The 10,880-nt window shown below is 46.0% G+C and overlaps 1 protein-coding gene across 4 annotated transcripts in view; it reads right to left on the reverse strand.

Moving 5' to 3' along the window:
* DIP2A (disco interacting protein 2 homolog A) overlaps positions 1-8,767 on the reverse strand; it is a 77,508-nt gene extending 68,741 nt beyond the window's left edge. For all 4 annotated transcript variants that reach the window (XR_009114637.1, XM_058027627.1, XM_058027626.1 and 1 more), the window contains exon 1: positions 8,671-8,767. Coding sequence is in view for 3 of the 4 variants with exons in the window: in XM_058027627.1 (XP_057883610.1) it covers positions 8,671-8,767 (97 nt within the window). In the remaining variant the exon portion in view is untranslated. The remainder of the gene's footprint in view (positions 1-8,670) is intronic.
* Between the last annotated feature and the right edge of the window lie 2,113 nt (positions 8,768-10,880).

A 10,880-nucleotide genomic window follows, 5' to 3' on the forward strand; every position in this document is an offset into this window, starting at 1 on the left:
TATGGATTCATGCTGCAGCTAAGGTGAAGTACTGGCACCCTCTTTCACTCTTCTGCCCTCAACCCAATCCAGCTCTGAAGCCATATGGCTGTAAGTAGGAAAAAGGAAAAATAAAATTTAAAAAAAAATTGAGCCACAGTGAATTATAACAAAAAGCCAGAAAAAAAGATTCTTTGCATCCATCTTCATATTATCACAACACCAGCTATTAGTATCTTTTCAGTGTCCACAAATAGCAAATCCTACAAGAGGCAGATTTTTATCCAGCAGAACACTGAACAAAAACCTCCCTGCTAGCTGAGGGATGAAGCCCAACTGGCGTCACCAGGTGTTGGAATTCTCTTCAAGTTCTTAAAGGGATGTACGCAGAGATAATTAAATAGAAAAGTCTTGACCTTTAAAAGGTAACAACAGACACAGAAGATTACAAGCTGCTTCTCTCCTCACTGAATTGTAAATTGCAGACACCAACCACAAGGCACCAGCTTCCATACAGGAAAACAACAACAACAAAAATCCACAGAAGCTTAAAATCTTTGTGTCCTCTGGAGCACTGCTGGGGAAACACCTCCTTGAGAAAGAAGAAAGGTCATAATAAAGCAGTGAGAAAGTGATAAAGGATATGATGATGATGATTTGGAGGCTTTAATTATTCAGTCATACATTTCAACTTGGTCCCCTGAATTCTGCATTGCAGAACTGTTTTGTGAGACCTCTGCACAGAAAAAAATCATACACTCTATTTCACTGCATGTAATGGTGGGGTAACAGCTGGACTCCATGAACTCTGAGGTCTTTTCCAGCCCAAATGATTCTATGATCTTTGAAGCTGGGTCTGCAATCATCACATCAAGAAAACTCAGGTGAATGCACCAAGTTTGTGTTTCCTCGAGAGCTACAAACCTCATGCCAAGAAACTGTCAAATATTTGATACTTATTCCAAGGTAAATACAAGGGTTCTTAATAACCAAGTGACTGGCATGCAATCAAGAGAGACTGACATGTTTTCCCTCCCACTTGCACACAGGTATATTACAGTCTGTCTTTCAGTAACAGAACTGGGTGATACATCTGTAACTGTATGAAATATCAACAAGCAGCCACCTTCTTTAGTCCAAGAGATGCCATAGCCCATCTTCATAAAATCACATTTCAGAATAGTCTATTCCTTTCAAAAAAACCAAACTAATCCAAATAAAAAAATATCCCCAACAGCATTTTAACCAGCAAATGGAAAAGAAAAAGTCACTTTGTGATCTCAAGATTGGCAGAGCTTAATTTAGGTTTGGGGGAAGGACAGGGAGCTAGAACATAGGACAGTGTTCAATGCTAATTTTATAAACGTCTATTTACCTCATAAATGTGCATTTATAATTTTAAGGGAAGCTTATTTTTACACAAGAACACCTGGAAGAAAATGTACTTCCTTTAATCTTCTTAATGTACAGGTTGCCATCATACTTTTGTTCCTCACCAGGTTTTGACATTCCTTGCCAATGCAACATACAAAAGAATAACAAGACTTCTACTCAAATACAAGGAAGAGATTAATTTAAACACTGGCTAAGTACAGCAGAAATCCAGAAGACACCCAATAAAAGCCCCAGGCACCCAACTGGTTGAGTTTGAAATTCTGCTTTGATAGGAAAGGAAGTTGATGACCTAGCAATCCCAGTTTTCCTGGCTCAGAATCTTCTGTTTCCTCACGGTGATAAAGGTAAGAGAATACTACATTTAGTGCTTTCTTCTGCAAGCCTTTAGGTGCATCACCATCATTCTTAAGCTGGAAGCCAGAGCCAGCAAAATAAGCCTGGATGTCCTCACTGCTCACAAAATTGTTTCATTAGACACAGCAAAAGGTAAGAAGTGTAAGGATGCTCTCAGCTAAGAGTAGATAACTTGTTTATCCTCCTATGCTCCAGAAGGCAGGAAAGAGAACAGAAGAGGGAGGGACAGCAGAATAACAATGATGGAAAATGAGTATGATGGGGGAGTGGGAATGAGAACAAAAGGGAAGGCATATTGCAGATGAAAACCATTGCCAATTGTACTGTTCCACTGCTAAAACAGCACTTTCTAACATGGCTGCTAACATTTTAGGTCAACCCAACAAGAACCTCTTACCAGCTTCTTATTACCTTCCAAAATAGAGGGGAGAATAAAAAAAAAAATCTCTGTTCATCCAGCACATCAGACATGGCAAGGAAAAGAAAATGGGTCAATTTGTTTTACCCTCCCAATGTAGAAAGGTTCAGAGGACTCTTGGTGCCCAGTGTGAGGCCTGAGGGCACTGAGGGGAAAGGGTGAAAAAGCAGTAACAGCTCCAGGTAACCTGGTTTTTGTGTGCTGAACACAGAAGCCTTGCTAAGCAGCACCATGTGGTCCAGCCTAGCCTGGTTTGGTTGGCACAAGGCTCTGGCCCAAGGAAGGGGAAAAAGGCCAGCTGGCAGCATGGAGGAAGGCCAATCTGGGCTGCTGAAGAACGGCAGGACATTGCCACTCAGCAGAGAAGCTACCTGTGCAAGTCTGCCATGTGGATGCCCGTGTCCCCAAGAGTCAGGCTAATGAGGAACACTGAAACAATGAGAGGGTAGATCAGGCAGCAAAAATAAAGGTGTCACAGATAGATAGATGTGGACTGGCAACACAAGGGAGAGCTGTTCCTAGCTCGATGGGCCCATGATGGCCCAGGCCATCAGGGCAGAGATGCCACCTACAAGCAGGCAGGAGACCGAGGGGTGCATTTAACCATGACCAGTATCTCCCAGCTTATCCACAATTGTGAGATGTGTGCTGAGATCAGGCAGGTAAAACCCCTATGGTATGGTGGGCAGAGGTCCAAATATAAGATTAATTATATCACACTGCCTCAAACCTGCCAAGGCAAGCACTACAAGGTCATGATGGTAAAAACCACCATGGGGTGGCTGGAGACCTACCCTGTGCCTCACACCACTGCCTGGAAAACCAAGTCCTTTGGAGTCATGGTATCCCCATGAGAACTGAGTCCAACAACAGGACTAACTTCAAGAACAGCCTCAGGAACACCTGGGCCAGAGAAGATGGCATTGAAGAAGATGGGTGTACCACATTCCTTATCATACACCAGCTGCTGGGAATATTGAGAGGTGCAATCGACTGCTTAAAACCACCTTGAAGGCACAGGGCAGGGAGGCTTTGAAAAACTGGGAGCTGCATTTAGCACCTGGTTAGCTAACACCAGAGGCTCCACTAACTGAGCTGCACCTGCCCAATCTGAACTCTTGTGAACAACAGAGATAAAGTTCTGATGGTACACATGAGAGGTATCCTGGGAAAAACTGTTTGGATTAATTCTGCCTCAAGCAAATACAAACCCATCTGTGGGGTTGTCTCTGCTCAGGGACCAGGCTGCACCTGGAGGTGCAAAAGGATGGAAAGACACAATGCATCCCTCAAAGAGTCCTTGTTTTGGAGTGAAATGCCTGTCACACTGTGCCTGTACCTAAATCTAGATGTATACATATATATAATTGGGGTAATGCATGTATTTATATACTTTAAAAGTTTAAATTTGATGTAACATGTTGGTATGGGAAAAAAATTCAGAGTGGATAATGTTAGAGATTAGGATTTTTTTTTTTCCCCTCTCAGGGAATTTTCTCCCATCTGCTGCCTCAGAGATGATAACGACTTGTACTTAAGAGAGACAAAAGATGCAGCCAAGGAGGAGGGGGAAAGGTGCAGCTGCTGCACTCCTGCAGCTGAGGGGCTTTGCCTTGAGCAGAGTGTGAGATTTTGGCTGGGGCTGGGGGGCTGAGCTCAGCTCCTCACTGGCTCTCGGGATGGGGACAGCCTGGAGGACACCAGCCAGCTGCCCAGACCTGGGCTGGGTGTTAACACGGGAGAACAAGCTTTGAAAACTCACTCAGTCCCCAAGGGCGTTTGGCAAGCCCCAGGTACTAGCACACAATTAACAGCTTCTGCTGAAGAGCCCAGAAATTAAGAAAGAAAGATGCTGTAGGTGAAGTTTCACAGACTGCCATCTGTCCCCCCAGTGACAACAGTTCTTCCCACTGACAGCCTCAGATCATACTAATTTCCAAGTATTTCCAAGACTTCCTTAACAGCAAACTACCATTTTAAAACCAGAAAAAACTTAACTCCCAAATACCATGATTTATCACATCAAAAATAGGTGCAAGTGTTTGTGGATGTCTCTTCCTCATCTGATTTCACACAAAGAAATTTAATACATCAATACTGTTGGGTAACAAAAGGATCTAAAGTGTTCAGGTCTGACCACTACCTTTAGGTTTTATAAGAAAGGTGTTCTGACAAAAAAAAAGGTATTCTTGTATCAATTTTTCAAAAAGCCCAATCAAACTAACTACAAAAAGTATTTGCTGAACTATTGCTGGAATATTTGCAGTAGCCAAAGATGTCAGACATGAAATACCTTTACATTTTTCAGGAAATACTTCATAGCTGATATCTTCCACTCAGAAATTACCTGCAGTGCCTCAAAATGTGCCAAAAAAACCCCAACCCTTGTAAAAAAAACCCCAAAACAATAAAACTTCAGAGAAAGCTTCCTTCTCATGCACACAATTTCTTCCTTTCTTAAAAGGGAAATAAAAAATTGAAACAGAAATCACATGGAGAGTGAGTTTTCAGTCCAGGCAGATGTGAACACTTGGAGGGGAAGCAGAGCAAGCAGCCCCCTGACCACTCCACATGAACTGCATCCTTTGCCACTGGAGCTCAGCCAGGCTCAGGAGAAACCTGGGAGCAATGTGGCAGGAAGCAGAAAATGCTCCTCCCCAAACCAGCTGAGAATAACTGAGGTTATAATTAAGATGGTAAGCTACATGAAATACTTTTCTATCTCTGAACTAATCCTACAGCCTCTTTGATGGAAGCCACTGAGAGCAGAGTTCCCCATCTGTCAATCCGTGGAGTAATAGAATAGATCTGAACTAGCAAAAAAATCCCTTCAGCCTCTTTAGTGTAGGTAATCTCTGGAGCTTCAGCTTAGCTCATAGAATCATTAGGGCTGGAAAAGACCTCCAAGATCACCGAGTCCAAAGTAAGACCAATCTACAAATTCCTAGCAAACAGAAGAAAACCCAAAGCCATATACTTAATGCTTCAGGCTGCAGAAATTCAGACCAAGAAATGTTGTACCATTCACATGCTGGTCAAACACCACCTCAAAGTTGGTACAACTGTGGTTTTCCTCTCCTGGTTTTTATCTGATTTTTACTGAAAGCAAATCCAGTGCTGTGCATCCAAATGGCCCACACTAACTGGATCCAGGTAGCAACAAGCATCAAAAATTGGCAAGAAAATTAACAAACATAGTCATATATTTTTGTTAAGTCCCTGAACTGCTGGCTGAGGACACTGCCACCACCACCAGTCCTAGAAGACAAAGCCAACACAAGCTGACACCAGCCTCGTTGCTACATGAACACAGCACACAATTTTATCTTTGACTACTTCTACATATCTTGTCCTCAAGTGATCAAGTGAAGATTCTTCCTGCACAGATAACCCAGAAAAAGGAAAAAAACAACCAAATTCCAAGGGGGTGTACAAGTATATTTAGGTACATAAAAATAGATACATATATACGATGCCATATCATAGAAAAAGTAGAGGCTTTAAAATGCACATTAATGACTTTCCTACAGAATCTTCACTGCAGATAAGAATTTTTCAAATAACTGTTTATAACCTTAGCTCCCTTTCAGAGTAGGGAAGAAAAAACTACACCAAACCTCCAAAACAAACAAACAAACCAACCCACAAACAAGCAAAGCCCCAAACACCAGTGTTTTACAGTTCCTAATAAACAACCTGGAGCTCACAGCATCTCCATCATACTCTGACACAGATCCTGCCAGTGTGATTAGGGAGCTCTGCATATTTCCATTACATCAGAATGCTGCAGCATCTTTGAGTCTTAAGATAAGCAAGCCTAGCCCACAGATCCATCAGCTGAAACTCAGCTTAGGTGCAGGCATGGTCTCAAAACTGCCCTTATCTCCTCAAAAGGTTGTGGGCAGATCTCTCAGTTTTCTTCACAGGTTTCACAAATTTTGTTCAACAAGAAATAAATTAGTGCTGCTATAACAAAGCAACACAGTAGCATCATAGTAGGGTCACTTTTTATCCTGAATTATTATTTTTCTATTTCATGAAGAATACAAACAATGTCAAGCAAGAGATTAGGATCTTGTAAAGCTGAAGGATTCCTAACAGTGCACAAGACTGGAATTGTAGCATGAACTGGCATTCCATCCCCATCCAAAATTCTTCTCAGCTGAATGCTCTACTTGGGATTTTGAGTTATCTTTAGAAAGTGCCAACGTACTCATGTCTCCATTCTTCTCTACACCTCAACACAAGCACTTTTCCCAACTTTTGCTGTGATCATCTGAAGCACAACCAAAGGAGGAGATTAATCATCTTCCCAACTTATATTTTACAGGTGAAAATAATGTAATCAAAGAGAACAGACATTACTCCTGCCTCATCACAACCCACAAGTATTCCAATTAACAAAGCACACAGACAAACTAGAAAGGAACTTGCTGTCACATTTCTCCTTTTCTCTTTCTCCCTTCACAGTTCCTCTCAGACCATGGGAACATCCACCCAAGTACTGACCTTCTCTAACCTGAGGCATATTCAGTGTAAGAAATCTCAGACTGCTGCTCCTTCCTCTCCAAGTCAGCAAGTTCTGAGCATTAATGATGGAGGGCCCCATTAAAACATCCCATACAAACATCAAGCAAAGGCAGGATATGAGCACATAACATATTACCAGATGTTGAAGAACTACTTGCAAACGTTTTCCAGTTTAGGAAACACAGAAAAGAAGTCACATCAGAGTGACCAAGAAATTCAAGCTCACATTAGCACTTTGCCCAATCACTCCATTAACCCAGCAGCTACACAGAAATCCACATTCCACATCAGACCCACAGCACCAGGGCGGCGTGCAATCACTTCAGGTCTAACACAGTGCAGATCCCCCTATAAAAAAAGTATTTTATCAGTTAAGCAAACACACAGACAGGAACTGCAGAGCAGAGGAGCCAGCCCCAGGATATCCCTGCACGTGTCAGCAGGCACACAGGAAGAGCCACTGCACCAGCAGGGCCATGGAGCACACGGTCCCAGCTCACACACACAGCAATTCATCTGGCACATGCAACAGGCCATGCCAGGTACTGCTCCTGCCTGTGCCAGCAGGCATGCAGCAACAGGTTACACTTGGACAACAGTCACCCATCCTACACTTCTCCCCTGCACCAAAGCCTCCACACTGGAAGTGACGACAGCAGACCTGTGAATAACTCTGAATCCGTGACCTGAACCAGGCAGCACATCTTTAGGTGAATTAGCCCCAGTCGTGCCCACCTGAACGTGCTGATCTGAAAACTGCAGCATCTGAGGAGCACACTGAATGCTCCTAATCCCAAAAGCACAGCTGGTGTTAACAGGTTTTTAGCTCAAGGGTGCAGCTTGACGGTGTAACTGGGGGAAATGCAAGGGGTAACTGCTTGCAGAACATGGTGCCTCTGTCACCTCCACCCCAGCACGCCCTGCTGTGCCAAGTGCTGATACCTGCCTGTCTGCAGGACGGGCCACGCCACAGAATCAGTATGCAAAAAATCCTTCCCCAGCTCCTTAACACAGACACCGCGACTGACACCCACAGGGCTGTTATCACCACACACTGACCTGGAGGTGGCAGGGAGGTCTCCTTCTGGGGGCTGAAAATCCATCACATGGTCACAGTGACCCTGTGCACTGCATATTGTCACCTCCGGGCTCATTAATGCACAGGGCTGGAGCCCCTCTGCTCTGGAGACAGGCAAGGAGAGCTGGGGGTGTTTAGGAGAAGAGAAAACTCTAAGGAGACCCTAGAGGCCCTTCCAGCGCCTGGAAGTGCTCCAAGAAAGCTGGAGGGACTTTGGACAAGGGCCTGGAGTGACAAGACAAGGGAGAATGGCTTCCCACTGACAAAAGGGCAGGGTTAGATGGGATACTGGGGAGAAATTCTTCCCTGGAAGGTGGAGAGGCCCTGGCACAGGCTGCCCAGAGCAGCGTGCCTGCCCCATCCCTGCAAGTGTTCCAAGGCCGGGTGGGAAGGGACTTGGAACAACCTGGAATAGTGAAGGTGTCCTTGCCCACGGCAGGAGAATGGAACTGAACGAGCTTTAAGATTCCAGCCCAAACCATTCTATAATTCGGTGGCTCTGTAAAAATGGAGCCAGCATCATCGTATTCCTGACTGCATATACAGCGAAGCACAAAAAAGTTGGAAATTACCGAAATTACATACAGAGAGAGCGATTTAAGGTTTTACCTGCAGTTAGGAACAGATACTAAAACTAAAATAAAACTGCCTTTCCAGAGTATCACTAAGCGCCCGTTCGGAGGAGTTCCTGCGGGGCCTCCACCAGGCGCCGGCCGCAGGGGCCGCGGGCGGTCGGTGCAGCCGCGGGGCCGGCGCAGGCCCGCCCGCTCCCGGCTGAGGGCTCCGGCAGCAGCGGAGCCCGGGCCCGCCCAGAGCTGCACCGGGAGGCGAAGCCGCTGTGCCCAGGCCCCCGGGCGGCAGCGCGGCCTTGCTGCCGTGCCGCGGCCATGCCCGCCCCAGAGCCGGCCCCACTCACCCTCGGACAGCTCCAGCTCCAGCTCGGCCAGGCTCTCGCGCACCTCGGGCGGCAGCGGCACGGCCTCCAGCGCGCAGCCCCCGCGCTCCGCCGCCATGGCGCGGCCGGGCGAGCAGCGAGCGGGCCCGGCGGAGCCACCGCCCAGCGCTGCCGCAGGTGGGGCCGGGGGCGGGCCGGAGGCGGGCAGCGGCGGTCCCGGGCCGGCGGGCAGGCAGGCAGGGAAGGAGGAGGTGCTGCCGGCCCCACCGCCCCGCGCAGCCGCTGCCGCAGCCCGGGACGGGGCCGGGCCGCCGGGGAGGGGCCTCAGCGCGGCCCGCCCGTGCTCCCTTCCTTTTCCCACCCTTCTCGTTGCCTTGGCACCTGCCGTGCTGAGGCCCCTTTCCTGTAAACGCCGAAAGTGCCCTTTCCCTCCCCGCTTCTTCTTCCCGACGGAAAATAGCAACTGTGACCCAGCCTGGGCCCACCCGGTGTCCCAGGACAGAGCAGGGGCATTTTCATGGCACGGAATTCCACCGTGATAGCCTGGATGTAAAGTGGTGCCTGGGACTGTATTAAAAAAAAAAAAAACAAACAGCTAGTAAGAGTGTATTTTTTAAAACCAACCACCCCTCAAAGGTCAGGAGGAAGCGTTTGGGTTGAGGCCGTATTGAGGCAGCAGCAGCTTTTCCCTGTTCAGCTGGAGGTTCCAGGGGGAGCGTGAGGCAGGGCGCCACAGCCTGATGTTCTGGCACTCCTGCAGCCTCCCAGCAGCTCGGGAAAGGCAAATCCAGGACCTTATCAGTGGTCCTGACCCCCAAACTGCTCTGCCAGTAGCAACTTCCCTAGAACTAGAAAATAGGGAAAGCTGGGGAGTAGTCTGCTGCTGACAACTGCTTCTGTCCAAAACACCGCTCGTGTTCGGGATGAGTGAGGTTTCTGATTTTTCTACTCACATTACTGAAGTTAACACATCACAGGAGAGTATGCCCCATAGGGCTGCCCTTCCAGCGGCATAGACACACCACACCAGCACTAAAAAAACCATGCTGCTTAAAATGTCATTCTTTACACTGGGCAGAAACACTTCTTTCACTTACTGCTGTAATCTTCAGTCAGTATTTTAAAAGGTTCATTTTCTAGACAAACCCTTCTGCTTCCACTACCCTCCAGAAAGCTGTCTGTGGGTATCGGGGAGCTGATGGGGATGTAGCCACAGGGAACACATTACCTGTAGCTCAGATCCTACTGGGTTGGATTCATTTGATGACATAAGTTTTAGCTTTCATATTTTCCAGATTTTGTACTGTATTATTAAATAACTTTGAGCTTCATACGAAGTGTTAGCAAGTTCTCCTCACAGTTTAGTCAGACAAAACAATCCTTTTGCAGTCTGAGAACCAAGGACACATTGCAGCTTCAGGGCCAAGAAGTATAAATAACAGCAAATTGGGGAGAGCAATCTGGGAGGATGGGACTGCATAACCTGAAGCTGTAATTGGACAGTTAACTCCAACATGTAAATGGACCAAAACTTTTATAGAAGTGTGAAAACCTGTGACCTGTCACCCATACTGGCTGTAGCCTCGGCCAGGCTCTTGTACAGCCCAAGGTGTATCCTTTGAAGGCCTTTCAATAATTCCCTGCTTTATTCCTTTAACACTGTCTAGCCCCTGTTCTAGACAGCCTCTCAAGGCATCACTTCTGTGCAGATTTCTTTTCAAGTGTTAGGACTCTTAGAATCTGATTTTTAAAAGAAATATGATGCAGTCACTGAGCCAGCATAAACTTATTTCAAATTGGTTTGGAACTCCAGACAAGTTCAGCCTTTTTTGCCAAGCTTTTACAACAAATCAAGTATTGTTTGTTCACATCTCTTAAATTTATGCCCAATCAGTTCAAGGGTTCTCCTATAGCTGTCAGGGGGTAATAAATCTGTACATGTGCCAAGATCTATCTCTAACACTTTTTTTTTTCCAGAGAACAAAATGGTGATATACCTGACAGATAAATATGAGTTTACCAAGACAAAGGCAGTAAAATAAGTAATAAAATGATCTCAGGTGAATGCCATGATACAATTCTCAATTTCCAGTAGAGAAAAATCTTTTAATAGGCTGCAGCAGAACAATTTGCCTCCAGAAGTGATTTCTGTCATGCCCCAAATGTTAAAAACCACAACTGCTTCAAAAGTAGAGATTTCACATGTCCAGAGATTTAAAATATTCTGGTAT

This window comes from Melospiza georgiana, chromosome 7 (assembly GCF_028018845.1).
Source record: "Melospiza georgiana isolate bMelGeo1 chromosome 7, bMelGeo1.pri, whole genome shotgun sequence".
NCBI classification, from domain to species: Eukaryota; Metazoa; Chordata; class Aves; order Passeriformes; family Passerellidae; genus Melospiza; species Melospiza georgiana.